Source organism: Myxocyprinus asiaticus, chromosome 43 (assembly GCF_019703515.2).
Source record: "Myxocyprinus asiaticus isolate MX2 ecotype Aquarium Trade chromosome 43, UBuf_Myxa_2, whole genome shotgun sequence".
NCBI lineage: Eukaryota > Metazoa > Chordata > Actinopteri > Cypriniformes > Catostomidae > Myxocyprinus > Myxocyprinus asiaticus.
This window is the reverse complement of record NC_059386.1, coordinates 6,668,621-6,689,675: the sequence shown is the minus strand read 5'-3', so window position 1 is coordinate 6,689,675 and position 21,055 is coordinate 6,668,621. Positions and strand designations below refer to the sequence as shown.

At 38.5% G+C, this 21,055-nt stretch overlaps 1 protein-coding gene across 11 annotated transcripts in view; it reads left to right on the top strand.

Annotated features, from left to right (window-relative positions):
• The first annotated feature begins 5,837 nt into the window (after positions 1-5,837).
• LOC127434045 (protein transport protein Sec31A-like) overlaps positions 5,838-21,055 on the top strand; it is a 39,039-nt gene continuing 23,821 nt past the window's right edge. For all 11 annotated transcript variants that reach the window (XM_051686491.1, XM_051686490.1, XM_051686489.1 and 8 more), the window contains exons 1-12: positions 5,838-5,999; positions 6,564-6,643; positions 12,522-12,645; positions 14,497-14,695; positions 14,800-14,895; positions 15,115-15,255; positions 16,848-16,990; positions 17,072-17,171; positions 18,697-18,858; positions 18,947-19,099; positions 19,185-19,415; positions 19,499-19,573. In XM_051686491.1, the coding sequence (XP_051542451.1) occupies positions 6,565-6,643; positions 12,522-12,645; positions 14,497-14,695; positions 14,800-14,895; positions 15,115-15,255; positions 16,848-16,990; positions 17,072-17,171; positions 18,697-18,858; positions 18,947-19,099; positions 19,185-19,415; positions 19,499-19,573 (1,503 nt within the window). In that variant the 5' untranslated portion in view covers positions 5,838-5,999; position 6,564. The remainder of the gene's footprint in view (positions 6,000-6,563; positions 6,644-12,521; positions 12,646-14,496; positions 14,696-14,799; positions 14,896-15,114; positions 15,256-16,847; positions 16,991-17,071; positions 17,172-18,696; positions 18,859-18,946; positions 19,100-19,184; positions 19,416-19,498; positions 19,574-21,055) is intronic.

Here is a 21,055-nt window from a genome sequence, read left to right as displayed (position 1 = left end):
CAGCCTCTCTCAGCCTATTGCGGACAGTCTGAGCACTGATGGAGGGATTGTGTGTTCCTGGTGTAACTCAGGCAGTTGTTGTTGCCATCCTGCACCTGTCCTGCAGGTGTGATATTCAGATGTACTAATCCTGTGCAGGTGTTGTTACATGTGGTCTGCCACTGCGAGGACGATCAGCTGTCCTTCCTGTCTCCCTGTAGCACTGTCTTAGGCGTCTCACAGTACGGACATTGCAATTTATTGCCCTGGCCATATCTGCAGTCCTCATGCCTCCATGCAGCATGCCTAAGGCATGTTCACGCAGATGAGCAGGGACCCTGGGCATCTTTCTTTTGGTGTTTTTCAGAGTCAGTAGAAAGGTCTCTTTAGTGTCCTAAGTTTTTATAACTGTGACCTTAATTGCCTACCATCTGTAAGCTGTTAGTGTCTTAATGACCGTTCCACAGGTGCATGTTCATTAATTGTTTATGGTTCATTGAACAAGCATGGAAAACGTTGTTTAAACCCTTTACAATAAAGATCTGTAAAGTTATTTGGATTTTTACGAAATTATCTTTAAAATACAGTGTCCTGAAAAAGGGATGTTTCTTTTTTGCTGAGTTTATTTCAAATTTTAACTGTCACGGAAAGTTGGTTGAGCTGAAAGCTTGAGGGTGACGTTACCCTGGTAAGTAAGAGAAATAAATTAATTTGTTGATTAATGTTATGTTATTTTTATTTATTTTGACCTAACTCCTTATTTATGACTTACACATTTATTTCAGCAAGCACAAAGAATAAATGTCAACAAAACTGTTTTGTCCAGGATATTCTCCGCCAGGAGGCAAGTAATTTCAAACTTGAATCACTAAAATCTCTGTTGTGGATTGACTAGTAATCCTGATACCAAGTTATGTTATAATTTGTTTTACTTTTTTGCATCTAGAAGACATGGGAAAAACTAAACAAGTTTCCAGGACCACATCACAGCATTGAATGTGGGGGCTGCCATGTGAGAATCACATGACCAGCCTAGTACTACAAGCATACTGCACTGATAATAAAGAGATTAATCAAGCTCTGTTCAAGAGCGTGAATATGTTAAATGTTCCAAGTCAACGAGAGAAAGTGATGGAAAGGTTTCAATTTCTCAACTTGTGAGTATTCAGTGTTTGTAGTCTTATTGTCATGTAGCCTACAAAAATATTGTAATTGTTTTTAATTTTTTTTATTGAAGATGCCATATTAATTTGACATGGGTTTTAGCAAAGACCTTCACCCTACTTCTGAAGCTCTGGACATCAACATCAGAGCCACGACAATTGGAAGTCAAAGGGGACATTTGACTTCAAAACAACATCATAAAAGGTATATATCACGAACTGCTTCAGGAATGAGGACCCAAAAGCAGGAATGAGGCAAAAAATAAACACTTATTAAATAAGTAATACAAACAGGGAAACCAAAACACTCTCAAGGGAGAAACCAACTAAAGAGGAAAAAACAATTACAAACCAAACTGAAGCCAGCACAACAAACCACTGACTGAACATGAGAACAAAACAATCCAACAAACTCAAATGGGAAAAGGAGTACAATATATACAGGTAGGGCACATGAGGAACAGGTGAAGACAATTAACATAACAAGGACTAAATGAGGGAGAGTGATAAGGGTAACAAGGAGGCAGAGTCAGGGAAGCACATGGCACACAAACACAAAGCCATGTGCTAACACACAGACTAAAACAGACACGAGTGCACATGGAGACGGTTGCACCAGCTATATGTAAGTTACAACTTAGGTTAGTTGTGGCACACTATGAGCAATAAGTCACTATTTATGCACTACTAAATATTTGAGCATTGCACCATTAAACTTATGTAGGACGTAACCCTACGTATAAACTAAATATTTACAGCAGCGTCTGACCAGGAGTAAAGGTTGGAATAAAAAAGTCAGACTCATTTAATGACATCAATGAGCTCATGTTGTGCACGACAGGCATCAATCCTTTCGACATACAGTATGATGTTGACATTTACACTCGTTTACATTTATGAGAGAGAATGAAAAAAAAAAACACTTGGAAGCGGCTCTTCAGCATGAAGCCAATCTAACGGTGCAGTTTTCAGGATGCGTCACCCGGATTCAAGTTTCAACACTTTCAAAATATTTATAGGATATTAAAATTAATAAATGTCTATTTTTCTAGCCTGTTGTATTAGTATTGATTTATCACCAGTTAATATTTTAGATACAGTTCCTACATATTGTTATTTACACAGGGCAAATATACGATTTATCAAATCTACTTTTATTACGTATCCTATTTTAATGGGGATATAATTTATTACAGCTGAGAGTTGTGAGCAAACAAGTTTTGAACTTCAACCGTAACAAGATCAAACTGAAATTCACAGCTTTTTAACACTTGTGTACACATTTGAAGGCTGTTTATTGGATAAATACAGGTAAACATCTTATTATGCGACTACGCATTACTTTACGGAGAGGTTACGACCTACTAGTTAAGTCTTGCCTTAAGAACAGGTGGTGCAACTAAATTAAGCACTGACTTAGTAACTACTAGATAGTTTGTAACTAAGCCCTTAGTGTGAACTTTACGTCCCAACTTACATGACCTTACGCACAGCTGGTGCAACCCTACCATGGTGATGAAGGACTAAACACAGCCATGTGCACTCACACAACACACAAGACTGACAAAAGAGCACATGGGAAGAGGACCGAACCTGAAAAAGACAAGACATGGAGCGTGAGTGTCCGGATCCCGAACCAGAAGAGAAACCGAACCAGGCCGAACATGACTGACAAAGTGACAGGATCCTGACACTTAGTTTTTTACTTGTTTATTAATCTTTCTTATGATTATAATGTAAACTCTTAGTTAATTTTAAATGATTTAATGTTTAGGATTTTGATATAAATAATATTACTACTAATTAATTTTTAGCTTATTATTACAAACCTGTGGATTTATTCTCATAACTCATAACTATTGCAGTATGAATTGTGCTAATTATTGTGTGTGTTGTTGTAAATACAAACTATTAAAAATACTTTACTAAATGATACTTAAATGACTTTTATATGGTTATTTCACTTTCTTAGTTATATAGTATATGGACTATTCAATTCGTATATTAAATGTTCTTCTGGTAATAAAACAAACAAAATATTTAAAAACTAAACAAAAACCAAATATTATGTTTGCATTTTGGGAACCCCTAAAAGGTTATATATAGAACCTTTCCACCTGGCTCAAAGAACCCTTATAAAGGGTTCTATATTGAACCTTTTAGGGGTTCCAAATATGAAGCGAGTGATAGAACTCTTTAGGGTTCTATATGGAACCTTTCCTTCTAAGAGTGTACTGTATGTTGATCTTATGTTTTAAGTTATTTAAAGCTACACTATGTAACTTTTGGCCCTCTAGCGGTAAAAAACATAAAACTGCATACGTCTTGCGGAAGAACATTGTTTTGGTTGTACTTGCAAAAGTACTCTGCGCGGATGAATGTGGTTCGAGGCACTGGTGTACACATGGATACAGGACATCTTATCAGAGCAAATGGACAAATAAATAACGAAAGAAAGGAAAAGACAGATATCCGAAATCATGTCATCTGAGCAGGTAAGTGCCATATCTTCTGCTGTTGTTTTGACCTATTGGAAACATTGATGTTTTGAAATAAATGACGTTACAAAAGTTAGGCAACGTTCATTAACATTAGACATAATGATTGCTAGTCTGATAAGGTCAAATGTTGTAAAGTTTTTTTAACTGCAGGATATTCTGTCCAAATAGACCACAGTAGTAACTAATTTATAGATTGTCATTGTTACCAAACAGTGGTCAACATCATTTCAAGACTCACATGTCCTTGGCAAACCTAGGACTAAAGGATTTATTTATATAAATTATTGCCATTATTAAAAAAAATACACACGTGTGCTAGCAAGTGAAAAGTTCTGCACCGATTACAGTATAATTAGATTTCACTACACACACAGACGTGTGTGTGTGTGTGTGTGTGAGTGTGATTACACAACTATACATAAACCATATCAATAAAATATCTTACCTGTTGAGAAAGAAAAAAAAGCCATCTCTGGGTCGCTTTTAAATCCTTTCAGATCTTGGAGTTGTCACCACCTCTGAAAAACCAAGCCGATTTTGATTCGGGTTTTATTACGGACTCTTGTCGCTTTCCCTTTTTGCTTGTAGACTCTGCTCTGTTCGGGGTTTCTTTGTTTTTACAACCGGTGATTCCCCAGAGGTTTGCCATTTTGAATGATCCATGGTCAATTTTTCTCATTTGTTGTGACAACAAACTCACCAAAACATTGCACAGTTGCCTAGAAACAGGGGTGTCTCAACTTACCCACTGGCTCATCTTACCCATTCACCCGTGTTCAACTTTCTATTTCTATTTTCTATTTCACCAATGAATACAGCAATGCAGGCTGACAGTCTTTAGTCCAGGTGATGTACTCTGAGAGAAGAAATAATATTGTTGAAGCTTCTAAAGGTGTAGCCCAAGTAAGTCAAATTTACTTGACACAGAAATGGTACATACCTACAACAAGAAATCTCAAATCGCTAACTTAGTTTTATTTAGTTTTAATTTAGTCACTGGAGCACTTAACAGTTCTGTCAAACTAGTTTTTTTTTACATTTGCTAATGCAAGAACAAATCGTAGAAAAAATAAAATAATCATAGTATCTTCAAGTGTTTACCACAGACCTCATTTTACTAATACATCCAAAACTGCCATTATAAGGGGCCTGGGTAGCTCAGTGAGTATTGACACTGACTAGCACCCCTGGAGTCGTGAGTTCGAATCCAGGATGTGTTGAGTGACTCCAGCCAGGTCTCCTAAGCAACCAAATTGGCCCGGTTGCTAGGGAGGGTAGAGTCACATGGGGTAACCTATTCGTGGTCACAATTAGTGGTTCTCGCTCTCAGTAGTGCGCGTGGTAAGTTGTGCGTGGATCGCGGAGAGTAGCATGAGCCTCCACATGCTGTGAGTCTTCACGGTGTCATGCACAGCGAGCCACGTGATAAGATGCACAGATTGACTGTCTCAGAAGCAGAGGCAACTGAGACTTGTCCTCCGCCACCCGGATTGAGGTGAGTAACCACGCCACCACGAGGACCTAGTAAGTAGTGGGAATTGGGCATGCAAAATTAGGGAGAAAAGGGGATAAAATGAAAAATAATACTAGCGAATTAGCCTTCCAAGTTTGCCTACAAACTGACATCAATTTCCACTTCCAATTATTTACAGTTTGTTGAGCTATGTCTTATTTGCCACCCGCTATCACATTGTTATTAATGTTAGTGAATGTGAGTGGGAGGTTGGCATATTTATGGAATTATGCATGCACTATGGTTAATAGCATGGTGTTCTATGAGGTAACCTGAAGTACCATGGAAATACTATGGTTTCTGAATATGGTAATTATTCAGTTCATTATTTACCATAATATACTGTATATCAAAGTACCATGGCATTGCCATCTGACTATACCATGCTTTTTTTGTAAGGGAGTGTACACTGATATTAATGTGATCAATATGCCCACATGTATGTCAAAAGGATTTCATACATGAAAACGCACGTACATATAAAAATAATATTACAACCCGCAAATAAACATTTTGAAGATGCTCTTAGCATCACTAATTGTGATTTGAGCAGCGCAAACACCACAGCAACTAAACACTAGACAACAAAGAGTTCTTCCGCCGGAATTCGTCGCCTGAGGGGGAGGGAGTTGTTGACGGAAGTCGTCACGGCGGTGGGCGGACCTTACTGTGCCACGTTGATGTATAGCAGTGGAGACGTGGAATTCAGTCCATCGGCAGCCGGGACGTACCTCCAACACAAACACACGGATCTTATAAAGTTATACCGTTAATTCACGTTAACACTAGTGGTTTATGCGTGGAAGAGACTGTGTTTGAGTGGTGGAAGCACGAAAAGTGAAGGTAAACACTTTAAAAACTATGAAAATCCCTTTGTGGATTGCTGCATTAGCCTCTCTGCTACAGTATTATTTGTTTTAAATGGAAAGTAAGTATATAGATATCACAAATAGGCATTTACTTCAATAAATTGATTGTTACATGCTGTTTCTTCTAATGCATTGCAATGTATTATAACAAGAAATGAATTAATCGCCTGTTAAGTAACTGCAGAACAGCCTGAAACTATATTGTGAATGTGTTATCTGATGTCTTAAATGATTTATCATGAGGATATTATTGGCATTCCAAGCTTGCTGCTTCCTGAATATTTCCTACATGTCAGAGCCACTTGTTTACTTGCTGCTATGATATAATAAAATGTTTGATTAGGGTTATGAGTTATTAATGCATTATCTTCAGGAGGTTCTTTCAGTTAATCTCTATACTGCATTTTTAATTGTCTTGGAGTACTAGATTTGTGTATAGAGTTTTAGAGAAAATATATATTTGAAGCTGTTCATGTAATCATAGCTCATAACACATGTATTGGCTCAATAATAACTCTGTGGTGTTTTTGTGTCATAGGATGAAGCTAAAAGAAATTAACCGAACAGCCATTCAGGCGTGGAGTCCAGTGCAGCAACACCCTGTATATCTGGCAGCAGGTAACTAACTGGTTATTTGCTGCACTAATGCCTCCAGACATTGCACAAGTATTCCAATCATATGGTCCAGTAGAACTGAGAAATTTGACTTGTATCAGCCCATCAAGTCAAGAGATAAACACAAGTGTTTGTTTCTATGTTTTAGTACAATATTTTTAATAAGTCATTAATAAACATTGTATAGCTAATGCTTAAATGAATGTTCCGGGTTCAGTACAAGTTAAGCTCAATTAACAGCAGTTTGGAATGCCCAATTCCCACTACTTACTAGGTCCTCATGGTGGCGCGGTTACTCACCTCAGTCCGGGTGGCGGAGGACAAGTCTCAGTTGCTTCTGAGATGGTCAATCCACACATTTTATCACGTGGTTCGCTGTACATGACACTGCGGAGACTCGCAGCATGTGGAGGCTCGTGCTACTCTCCACGATCCACGCACAACTTGCCACTAATCATGACCACGAGGAGGTTACCCCATGTGACTCTACCCTCCCTAGCAACCGGGCCAATTTGGTTGCTTAGGAGACCCAGCTGGAGTCACTCAGCACAACTCGTGACTCCAGGGGTGGTAGTCGGCGTCAATACTTGCTGAGCTACCAGGCTCCAATTAACAGCATTTGTGGCATAACGTTGATTTCCACAAAGAAAAGAGAAAAAAAAAGATGCAAAATTCGTGTTAAAAGAAAGACCATTACAATGGAAGTGAATGGGGCCAGTCGATAAAAGTGTAGTCACAGGATGTAAACATTATACATGTTAACATGAATTTAGTGTGACAAAATAACTCATCAGTGTAAAGGTGTATCTAATAACACTGTAGTCATGAAAACAAACCCCTGTAATCCCGATATTGGATATAACTTTACACTGATAAGGTTAGTTTGGGATTTTATCATGGTAAAATCATGTATAAAATGTACATCTTGTGGCTATACTTTTGAAACCGTGTGTATTTTAATGTTTATGTTAAGGTCCCATTCACCTCTATTGTAAGTGCCTTACTGTAATCACAATTGTTTTTCATGGTAATCAAGAATATCCCACAAATTTTGTTGATTGAGCTTCACTTGTATTGAACATGGCCATTCCTTAAATATAACATGAACTATATATATATGTGTATATATATATATATATATATATATATATATATATATATATATATATATATGTGGCAAGAAAAAGTATGTGAACCCTATGGAATTGGCTGGTTTTCTGCATTAATTGGTCATAAAATGTGATCTCATCTTCATTAAAGTTACAAGTATAGACAAAGCACATTGTGCTTAAGCCAACAAAACACAACAAATTAAAATGTCATGTTTTTATTGAACACATACCATTAAACATTCACAGTGCTGTGGAATAAAGTAAGTGAACCCTTAGGCTAAAGATGACCAAAAAAAGCTCATTAGAGTCAGGAGTTGGCAAACCTGGCATCCAATTAATGAAACCGGATTGGAGGTGTGGGTTAGAGCTACTTTGACATATAAAAAGCAATCAAACATTTTGGGTTTGCTATTCACAAGAAGCATCTGCTGACGTGGACCATGCCTCGCAAAAGAGATTTCAAAAGTCCTATGATCAAGAATTGTTGCTTTGCATAAAGCTGGAAAGGGTTACAAAATTATCTTGAAGAGCTTAGATATTCATCTGTCCACAGTTAGACAAATTGACAAACTAACGATTATTTTGGTAATCGATTAATCTAACGATTTTTCGACTATTCGGCGATTAATCATTAGCTCTTAACCAATTATTCAGCTTGTGCCTGACTTAATAGGTTGTATTAAACGTGCTTGCTAACAATAAAGAGGACAAAATCATCTTTTAAAAATACCTCTAAATGACATTCATTGAATTAAAGGGGAAAAAAATACTTTTTATTAAGTTTAAGTAAAGAAATTCACTGCAAAAAATCCTATTGTTATCAAGTGTATTTGTCTTGTTTTCCATTTAAAATTGTCTAAAAATATTTAAAACAAGATACATTTACTTGAGAAGTAACATAAGATATTTAGACTTGCTTTAAGAGAATGTATCTTAAATAGAAGTGTATTTTGTATATAAGTGTATTTTTTCACTTGGTTATACTTCTGCGAATGCAGTAAAGACAAAATACACTTATATTCAAGATCTATTCTCTAAAAGCAAGTCTAAATATCTGATATGCTGCTTCTCAGGTGAATGCATCTTTTTTTAAGGGATTTTTATATATTTAAAAATATTAGTATTTTTAATATTATATTCAACATTCTCAGATAACAATTTTTTCTTCTACTGTATAGCTGCTAAAGAAAATGTACGTTGTTTTAAAGGAGTTTTAGATATTTATATTGGAAAGCAAGCCAAACAAAAACAAATCAAAAACGTATTTTGTTGCAGTGTATAATGGGGCGAAGACTACCCTCTCTCACCTTTCTGTTCACAATCCATCTTTAACTCACAAAAAACAAACTCTCTCTCTTATATTGGCAAATTTCTTCACAGTGACACATATATTATGATTCAGTAAGTGGTGATCCATCACGTTATAATCTAGCTGCATTCCAAATCGCGCCCCCGCGATTAGGTTAAATATACTTTATTGATCCCACGAGGGAAATTGTTGTGTTACAGCAGCATAGATTAAGAATAACAATAATACCAGGTCTCCTAAGCAACCAAATTGGCCTGGTTGCTAGGGAGGGTAGAGTCACATGGGGTAAACACCTAGTGGTCGCGATTAGTGGTTCTCGCTCTCAGTGGGGCTCATGGTAAGTTGTGTGTGGATCATGGAGGATAGCATGAGCCTCCACATACTGTGAGTTTCGCGGTGTCATGCACAGGGAACCACGTGATAAAATGCGTGGATTGACGGTCTCAGAAGTGGAGGCAACTGAGACTTGTCCTCCGCCACACGGATTGAAGTGAGTAACCGTGCCACCACGATGACCTACTAAGTAGTGGGAATTGGGCATTCCAAATTGGGAGAAAAAGGGGATTAAAAAAAAAAAGAATAACAATAATACAAAAAGCAGATTGCAGATCCACATAACAAACACTGAATATCAAATAAGATCTGTGCAATATATAAATTATAGTAATAAAAACAATATGTTCAGAAGGTAGTAAAATAGTGTATTCACCTGTCACACAAAGGTGAGCTATTATAAAGTTTTATGGTGAAAAGTATGAATGTTTTCCTATAACATTCATTATGATAGTGGAGCTGAATAAGTCTGTTAGAAAATGAGTTCCGCTGTCTTTGTAGTGTTTTATAGATGGGATGGGATGGATTTTCCATGATAGAAAGCAGTTTATTCAGTGACCTTCTGCTCCTCACTGACTCAAACACCTCCAGGTTTTGACCAATGGTAGATCCGGCCTTGCAAATGAGTTTATTAATCCTGCTGGCATCTCTGGCACTGATGCTACACCCCCAACATACCACAGCCCAGTAGATGGCACTCACGACCACAGACTGGTAGAAGATCTCCAGTATCTTTGTGCATGCACTGAATGATTTGAGCCTCCACAAAAAAATAGAGTCTGCTCATCCCCTTCTTGTGCACAATGTCAATGTTGGTCCTCCAGTCCAGTCTGTTGTTCAAGTAAACACCCAAGTACCTGTAGTGCTCAACAATTTCAACCCCCTCACTCATAATGTCTATGGGCTTGGTCCAAAATCAACCACCATCTCCTTGGTCTTGATTACATTGAGCAGATGATTCCTGCTGCTCCACTCCACAAAGTTATCCACCAGTTCCCTGTAATCCAACTCCCATCCGTCTCTAATACACCCCACCACTGCAGAATCATCAGAGAACTTCTGCAGGTGGCATAATTCAGAGTTGTACTGGAAATCTGAGGTGTACAGTCCCCTGTGGTGCTCCAGTGTTATTAACCACCATATCAGGCAAGGAGCTCCCCAGCCACACAAACTGGGGTCTGTTGGACAGATAGTCAGCAATCCAGGAGACAGTAGACGCGCTGACTGGCACCCATCCCGAGCAGCTTCTCACTCAGTAGAAGTTGTTGGATGGTATTAAAGGCACTGGAGAAATAAAAAAATATGACTCCCACAGTGCCTCCTACCATTCAAGTAAGAGTGAGCACGCTGCAGCAGGTAGATGACAGCCCCACATAAGTCCACACCCACATAAGGCTGATAAGCAAACTGAAGAAGGTCTAAAGCAAGGTTTACCTGTGGTCCAAGGTAGGCCAGAATCAGTCTTTCCAGTACTTTCATGACATATGACATTAGGGCAATTAGTCTGAAGTCGTTGAGGTCAGATGGAGTAGCACAAAGGGTTAAAGATGTATTGCAAGATACCAGACAGCTGGGTAGCACAGGACTTAAGGACCCTGGGACTAATACAATCAAGGCCTGCAGCCTTGCCTTGATGAAGTCTCTCCAGCTGTCTCCTAACCTGGCCGATCATCACAGTCATGCAGGGAGGCATGGCCATCACTGTGGAGGTTGGAGCTGGGGGGCTGCGATTATGTTTGCTCCGCAGGGGGTGATTGGGGCTGCGATAGAGTGTGCCTCAGACTGGTGCATTTTCAATCTCTTCCCCCTTAGATTAGGACATTCATGCAACTCATAGAAGAGGCGCTGACTGCACAGAGGAATGCCAGTTTGCGAGTTCGTAGTTATTTACATGACCTGCTTCCGTATTATTTGAACTTTAATAAAGCTATAATGCATTAAATATAACTGCATTAAAAATGTAACGCCGGGGTTTTTCCTTTAAAGACGCTCAACACGAAAGTTTTGCTTCACAGAACAGCAGCTCCAGCTCCACTTATTCCACAATGAGAGTGCTTCTGTATTTACTTATTTTTTTATTTTTACATTACAATTCCCTCATACTTTGCGATATACATCACCTGAAGCTATTTGGAAAGTTTAGAGTGCATCTGGACTGTGAGCTGTTTTCTTCCCCTCCTCAGTCAGGTGCGAACTGCAGTGCTGCTCTTGCACATCATCATTGGTGTTTAATGTGATCTCATGTTACGTTAAATGAGATCAAACAACTATTCGACAACGAAAATGTTTGTCGACAATTTTTTTCATTGTCGACGTTGTCAATAACGTCAACTAATCGTTTCAGCCCTATTGTCTATATGTGGAGACCAATAAGTACTGTGGCTACTCTCCCTAGAAGTGGCCGTCCAGCCAAGATGACTCAAAGGGCACGTCACATAATGCTCAATGAGGTAAAAAAACGAAAAGAGTGACTGCTAAAGATTTGAAGAACTCATTGGAACTGGTTAACATCTCTGTTCATGGGTCTACTATATGGAAAACATTTGACACCACGAATGAAGCAACTGCTTTCCAAAAAAAAAAAAAAAAACACATTGATGCGTGCCTAAAGTTTGCCAAAGACCAACTTGATACTCCACAACGCTATTCGGAAAATGTTTTGCCGTCTGATAAATCCAAGGTTGAATTGTTTGGGAAGAACTTGAGCATTACGTATGGCGTAAAAAGGGCCCTGCTTTCAAATTTGAATGTAAACATTTTTAATCAAAGTTCCACAACATTTCAACCTCTTTGAATGTGCTAATAACGATCTGTTAATCATTATGTAATGTTTGTTAATGTTATTTGAGTTCAACTAGCTTGGAAATAATAGTGATGTCCAATTTGATTGCTGGAAGTGAATCATTCTGTTGAATCGGTTCTTTTCAATGAATTTATCAAACAGGTTTATTATGGTTCATAAGCAAATGGATCTGTATCAAAATGATTTTAAAAACGCTTATCTAGTAATCACAAATGACTGGAAAGGTCATGTAAAAGTCATTTAAATGTATTGGTCAAAAAGTTGGAAAACCGGGTTTAAAATCTTTGTCTTATTCAACTTATTGATGGATGTTTCTGTGTTCAGGTACCTCGGCTCAGCAGCTCGATGCGACTTTCAGCACCAATGCATCACTGGAGATCTTTGAATTGGATCTGGCTGAGCCCACGTTGGCCATGAAATCATGTGGCTCTTTCTCCTCTCCGCACAGGTACTGACATCAGATCTCACTGTATGGTAACAATTTACACTGGCATCTCATGCAAATGACACCCAAAAAAATGTTACCGTGTACCCTTGTACAGAGGTTTATATTTTAGAAAATGTATGGATTGACAACTTGAACCTTGATGACTTTTAAATGCTTATTTTTTCATAAGTTCTTAGATTTATGTATTTATTTATTGGATCTTTTAGTGTGACTTACTGCAACTTCGATTGCATTTTAGAGTTTCTCTATGAAAACATTGATTTATTTGTAATTCATCACTTTTGTCACTTCACAGTTGTGAACAATCTTTATGCAGCTCTTTTCCATACAAAGACAGTTTATTATAACCAGGTCTGTCAAGCTCCAGAAAAGATAAAAACACTATAAAACTATCATAAAAGTAGTCCGTATAACTACTGCATGTTACATCGTTATTTGAAGCCTTTAAATAGCTATGTTTGAGGAACAGGCTGACATTTTTATTTTATTTGATCCTCTTTTTCTCCCCAATTTGGAATGCCCAAGTCCCACTACTTAGTAGGTCCTCATGGTGGCGCAGTTACTCACCTCAGTCCGGGTGGCGGAGGATCATGTGCCTCGCATCTTATGTGGCTTGCTGTACATGACACCGCGGAGACTCACAGCGTGTGGAGATTCATGCTACTCTCCACGATCCACGCACATATTGCCACGTGCCCCATTGAGAGTGAGAACCACTAATCGCGACCACGAGGAGGTTACCCCATGTGACTCTACCCTCCCTAGCAACCGTGCCAATTTGGTTGCTTAGGGGACCTGGCTGGAGTCACTCAGCATGCCCTGGATTCGAACTCGTGACTTCAGGGGTGGTAGTCAACGTCAATACTCGCTGAGCTGCCCAGGCCCCCTAACAGGCTGAAATTTAAGTTGTTAATCACTGTTAAACCAGTACTGTCTCTTTAAGAAAACAGGCATTTCTGTAAAGAGCATATGTAAATAAGCGTATGTTAACGAGAGAAACTCGAATGGCTTTATCTCATCCCTGCTATGAGTAATTAGAATTAAATGTTTCTTTTTTTTATTAATTTGATTTCCATCTGACTGTAAAGAACCGAAAGGGTATAATAGATCTTATTCAGTGACAAATCGGTTGCGTGGATCTTGTCTTTGGACACACATTACACGGAACAACTTTTACACTCAACACACAGTAAAAGGATCTCACTGCTGAATACTCTATACTATACTAAACAATTCATTCACTGGTGAGTGAAATCTAAACATTTATCAGCCAGTTTCCAAATATATACATTTTTAGTCACATAGAATGAAATTTGTTTGCAAATGTTAGTGATTTCCTCTCATTGTAGTGGAGGGTTGTGCATAGAGTAAAAGATCGATCTGGGGATTTAAGAATCAATATCGAGATTGCAATCTTTGTTTGAACAATGGATTGGGAAATCAATATTTTACCCACCCCTTGTGTCGATGCCCTTTTTCTTTTTAATTGAGCCACAACAAGATTTTTTGGAAAATAATAACTTAAATTTTGGTCTGTTTCTCACACATAGTTATCATATGGCTTCAGAATGCTTGGAATATAGTACATAAATCGAATGAACTACACTTATGGTACTTTTTTGTCATTTTTGGAGCTTGACCGTGTAAGTCACCATTCACTTTCTTTGTATGGAAAAGAGCAGCTCTGAGATTCTTCAAAACTTCTCCTTTTGTGTTCCACGGAAAAAGTCATACTGCCTGGGTTAGAAATGACATGAGGATGGATAAGTAAATAATGACAGAAATGTAACGTTTAGGTGAACTATTCCTTTAACATAAACTAATCCAGTAACCCTTCTTTTCTGTCGCCAGATACCACAAGCTTGTGTGGGGTGCTCATGGCATTGAATCCGAGGGTTTGCCATCAGGAGTTCTCATTGCTGGAGGGGAGAATGGAAACATTATCCTCTATGATGCCTCTAAAATCATTGCTGGTGACAGTGAAGTGATCATTTCACAGAGCGAGAAGCACACAGGGCCAGTCAGAGCTCTTGACGTGAACTCATTTCAGGTAATCACACAAACCAAGCTTTCATCCTTGACTTCTGTCACTGTGTACAAGAATTATGATTTTTTATATAGTTAATAGTTAGTAGTAGACTTTTCCTTTTTTAGACAAACCTTGTGGCATCTGGAGGAAATGAGTCAGAAATTTACATTTGGGATTTGAACAGCTTCAGCTCCCCGATGACACCAGGACCCAAAACACAGGTACAGGTCTTACACACCACTCAAAAAAAAGTCTGCTTTAGTTCTTTCATTTTGATACAGATAGTGTATATGCATGGTGCTTATGTTTTAATCTGTTTTTCTGAATGTGATTGGTGGTAATTGCTATCACAGTGATTTGAACAAACAGTATTAAACATTCAAAGTTTGACTTGATGAACTTTCCGTTTCTGGTGTTGACTGTAGTTGTTGTTGTTTTAGCCTCTAGAGGACATCAGCTGTGTTGCGTGGAACAGACAGGTGCAGCACATCTTGGCTTCGGCCAGTCCCAGCGGAAAAGCCTCAGTGTGGGATCTAAGAAAAAACGACCTAATCATCAAAGTCAGCGATCACAGCAACAGGGTTTGTGGAAGAATTCTGCTTTTGAACAGCCTTGATTAAACTTTGAATAATAACTGATAACTTGAAATAAGAATAGTAAGTTAAATCTTGGTCTAATTTTTCACTATCAAAAAAGTAATATATATATATTTTATTTTTTTTCATGTTCAAAGTCATTTTAACTCCTTAAACTCTATGGGCTACTCTGTGGGCGTGGCCAGAAGCAGGCAATACGTTTACGCTTAAATTGAAAAAGTCCCCGGATACAGAAGTCCCTCGTGGTACCATTTTAAAGCTTAGAATCTTAACTTTTCATTGAATGCCATTACTTCTGCATTTGTTACATAAAATAACAAAATAAAGATTTGAAGTCACAAATGAGCGCCACCTAGAGGTGATGGTGTAGAAATGAGTATGAATATAAAAGTTTTTCACATAGCACTTAAAAATGCAAGTCATATATCAAATGAAAGATCTCTTAGGAATGTGGCTGTATAGATTATTTTGTTGCCCTAATACCACAGTTCGAATGATTATCAAAGAATCACAAAGTGAAACATGATCTCTGTAAGGCAACAAAGGTCTCATGTCTTCCCTTATTACTGCTTCTGTAAGCCCCAAATAGCCACAAACTCTATATCAACTCTTTCCTTAGGCTGTTTTCTTTCAAATGAGCCATTGCTTACATGTCTGTGAGCTTGCTTGGTTAAATAATCCAATGTTAAATCTCAGATGTCCAGAAAAAAAACTACAGTCCATCAGAAAAAGCATGATAAGAAAACCAATGGCAAAGTATGTTACCAACTATTAATGATGAAATATTATAAATCAGGATCTCTGCTTTTCAGTGACCCCTAGATTGAGCTTCTAGTTCATTCAGAGGCCAAGATATTCGACGATACAGTGGGGAAACATGCATGCCATCCAAAATTGACTGGATGTCTATGGTCTGAGTGATTTTTTTTTTTTTTTTTGTTACAGCACCTACCCTTCTGTATATTGTGATGGAAAGTAATAGAGAAAAAATTACAGGACCTAAAATATACACGTTCCCTTATACATTAATATACGTTTTAACACAAAATCTTGATATCGATTTCAAAAAAAGTCCATGGATGCATTAGGCTATATGTCAATTAGCCATATTACCATCTGATACCATCCAGACTGATCTCACAAAAAAAAACAAGGTTGAATGTTGTCAGCCAAAATTGTTGTATGGTTTCCGAATGACCGAACTGCGCCTCCAAGTGCCCAAAGCTGGAACTACAGTTGCGATGCACTTGACAAGTGCAAGAACGAAGTACTTTAAATGAAGAAAGGCAAAGCGTGTCCAATTTTCATAAACACTTTAGTAATTTCATTAATATACTCTTAACCCTAAACCTAATTCTAACCATAACAGTACTGAGCCCAAAAGAGTTTTCTTTCACTTCTTTGCTTGTGTAGTATCTGAGATGTGACGTCAAAGGCACAGCGCATGTGATTTTCAGGACATGTGCATTCGCCACATTGTCACGCTTGTCCAGAATACCTGATTGATTTAGCTCAGATTTGATATGCTCAAAAAGATGTTTGTGATGTTAAATGGGAGTGTTTGCGTTGTGGTTTAGATGCATTGTTCTGGTCTGGCCTGGAACCCAGAGGTGGCCACTCAGTTGGTTCTGGCTTCTGAAGATGACCGAATGCCCGTCATCCAAATGTGGGACCTGCGCTTTGCCACCTCTCCTCTCAAAGTGCTGGAGAACCACACGAGGTAATTTCATCAGTGTATCAACAGAAATCCTCACTGGCCTTGAGTATTTCTGTATCCTCATGTGTGCATATGTGTTATCAGAGGTGTGCTGGCCATAGCGTGGAGTGTAGCAGATCCAGAGCTGCTCTTGAGCTGTGGGAAAGATAACAGAATACTGTGCTGGAACCCAAACACGGCTGAGGTGAGAGTTTACAATACTACCATTTGCAGAAATGCTACCATTCGGCAGCATTTGTGGCATAATGTTGAACACAACAAAAAATTATTTCGACTTAATTTCGAATTCCGGCCTTTTCTTTAAAAAAAAAAAAAAGACATTTACAATAGAAGTGAATGAGGCCAATTTTTGGAGGGTTCAAAGGCAGTAATGAGAAGCTTATTATTTCATAAAAGCACTTGCATTAATTCTTCTGTTAAAACCGTTGTGTTATCTGAGCTGTAAAGTTGTTTATTGGTATTGTAATGGTTTTAGGGGTTGTAGCGCTATGTCATCATGGCAACAAAGTTGTAAAATTGGCTATAACTTTGCACAGAAAAACTAAGTGATTCTATCACACTAAATTCATGTTAACATGCATATTGTTTATGTCTCGTGGCTAAACCTTTGAAACCATGAGTATTTTAATGTTTACGGATTGACACCATTGTAAGTGTCTCACTGTAACTACATTTTTTGTGGTAATGTAAATTATGCAACAAATGCTGTCGATTGAGCTTCACTTGAATTGAACCTGGAACATTCCTGTAAGAAATCTACCTCTGTCCATTATAACTTCCTTAAAGGGATAGTTCACCCAAAAATGAAAATTCTCTTATCATTTACTCACCCTCATGCCATCCCAGATGTGAATGATTTTCTTTCTTCTGCTGAACACAAAGATTTTCAGAAGAATTTGTCAGCTGTGTTGGTCAATACAAAACTTTGAAGCTCCAAAAGCACATAAAGGTAATCGACACGACTCCAGTGGTTACATCCATGTCTTCTGAAGCTAGATGATAAGTGTGGGTGAGAAACGGATCAATATTTAAGTCATTTTCTACTATAAATCTCCCCTTATACTTTCACATTCTTCTTCTTTTGTTTTTGGCGATTTGCATTCTTTGTGCATATCGCCACCTACTGGGCAGAGAATAGAATTTATAGTAAAGAAAGGACTTAAATATTGAGCATAGATGCTATCAAGCTATCCGGCTAAAATGAAATCATTGTGTCCTGACCAAGACAGCACTGACAATGCAATACAGCTGTCGAATGAACACAACAACAACTCCGACATCAACACCATTGCTGTTTATTCATGTACTATTTAGTTAAAGGTTTTTTCATGATCCAAAGCACTGTGGTTTCTCACCCACACCTATGATATCGCTTCTGAAGATATAGATTTAACTACTGGAGTCTTATGGATTACTTTCTTTGTGCTTTTTCAAGCTCCAAATGTTGGTACTCATTCACTTGCATTGTGAGGCCCTGAAGAACTGAAATGTTCATCTAAAAATATTCAGTACAATAGAAATTCATACACCTGGGATGGAATGAGGGTGAGTAAATGATGAGAGAATTTTCAATTTTGGGTGAACTGACCTTTTAACAAGAACTGAATGCTTCAGCCCAAACATTTAGCAATTCCAATACATATTTTAATGAATTAAAGTTCTCTAATAAAAACCTTTCCTACTTTCATTTCAAACATGGTACATTTCAGGTCCTGTATGAGCTGCCCACCAGTGCTCAGTGGTGTTTCGATATCCAGTGGTGCCCAAGAAACCCAGCTGTGCTTTCTGCTGCGGCCTTTGATGGACACATCAGTATCTATTCCATCATGGGAGGAAGCAATGATAATGCAATTAATGCCCAGGCTGATCAGGTACAACTGAACTCCGAACACAAGCACAGACATTAACTTGTTAGTCTGGTCCTCTCACAATTACTCATGATGTTCCTTGGGTCTCCAGTTAAGTAGCTCATTTGGAAATATGGATCCCTTTGGCACGGGGAAGACACTACCTCCATTGCAACTGCCTCAACCCACTAACACCCAAAGTACCATCACACCTCTGAAGAAACCCCCCAAATGGATTCGTAGACCAGTCGGAGCATCTTTTGCTGTAAGTGGCAAGTTTGCAATAGAAGTCTACCTCAGCATCTTGACATTTTAGACACACTAAACATTGTTTTTTGCTTTTCATACAGTTTGGTGGAAAACTAGTCACTTTGGACAACATCAAGTCAACGGCCCAGCAGCCCCAGCAAACTGCCGCCCATGTTGTTCATATTAGTCAGGTTGTGACAGAAACAGATTTCCTGGATCGTTCAAACCAACTTCAGACAACCCTCACTGCAGGAAACTTTCTGGAGTACTGCCAGACAAAGATTGAAGCTGCTCAGAATGAGTTTGAGAAAACTGTATGGTCTTTTCTAAAGGTAAAAAATGAAAATACTTAAATCGTCTGCTGTTCTTGTAACACTTGCATGTTTCATGGAACCAATAGATATTTCTATTCTAGGTCAACTTTGAAGATGATGCACGAGGGAAATATTTGGAACTGCTGGGATACAAGGAGGAGGAATTAGCCATAAAGGTGTGTTTTATACTTTTCTCACAAGGTGCAGTGGGAATCAGCATTACAGTTGCTCTCAAAGATTTGCATACCCTGGCAGAAATTGTGAAATTTTGTCGTATTTAAGGATAGTGATCATATGAAGCCATTTATTATCACAAAGTTGTTTGGCTCCTTTTTAAATCATAATAACAGAAATCACCCAAATGGCCCTGATCAAAAATTTACATACCCTTGAATGTTTGGCCTTGTTACAGACACACAACGTGACACACACAGGTTTAAATGGCAATTAAAGGTTAATTTCCCACACCTGTGGCTTTTTAAATTAGCTCTCACGTGGATGCACCGAGCAGGCTAGATACTGAGCCATGGGGAGCAGAAAAGAACTGTCAAAAGACCTGTGTAACAAGGTAATGGAACTTTATAAAGATGGAAAAGGATATAAAAAGATATCCAAAGCCTTGAAAATGCCAGTCAGTACTGTTCAATCACTTATTAAGAAGTGGAAAATTCAGGGATCTCTTGATACCAAGCCAAGGTCAGGTAGACCAAGAAAGATTTCAGCCACAACTGCCAGAAGAATTGTTCGGGATACAAAGAAATACCCACAGGTAACCTCAGGAGAAATACAGGCTGCTCTGGAAAAAGATGGTGTGGTTGTTTCAAGGAGCACAATACGACGATACTTGAACAAAATTAGCTGCATGGTCGAGTTGCCAGAAAGAAGCCTTTACTGCGCCAATGCCACAAAAAAGCCCGGTTACAATATGCCCGAAAACACCTTGACACGCCTCACAGCTTCTGGCACACTGTAATTTGGAGTGACGAGACCAAAATAGAGCTTTATGGTCACAACCATAAGCGCTATGTTTGGAGAGGGGGTCAACATGGCCAATAGTGAAAAGAATACCATCCCCACTGTGAAGCATGGTGGTGGCTCACTGATGTTTTGGGGGTGTGTGAGCTCTAAAGACACGGGGAATCTTGTGAAAATTGATGGCAAGATGAATGCAGCATGTTATCAGAAAATACTGGCAGACAATTTTCATTCTTCTGCACGAAAGCTGTGCATGGGATGCTCTTTGACTTTCCAGCACGACAATGACCCTAAGCACAAGGCCAAGCTGACCCTCCAGTGGTTACAGCAGAAAATGTGAAGGTTCTGGAGTGGCCATCACATCTCTTGACCTTAATATCATCGAGCCGCTCTGGGGAGATCTCAAACGTGTGATTCATGCAAGACGACCAAAGACTTTGCATGACTTGGAGGCATTCTGCCAAGACGAATGGGCAGCTATACCACCTGCAAGAATTTGGGGCCTCATAGACAACTATTACAAAAGACTGCACACTGTCATTGATGCTAAAGGGGGCAATACACAGTATTAAGAACTAAGGGTATGCAGACTTTTGAACAGGGGTCATTTCATTTTTTTCTTTGTTGCCATGTTTTGTTTTATGATTGTGCCATTCTGTTATAACCTACAGTTGAATATGAAT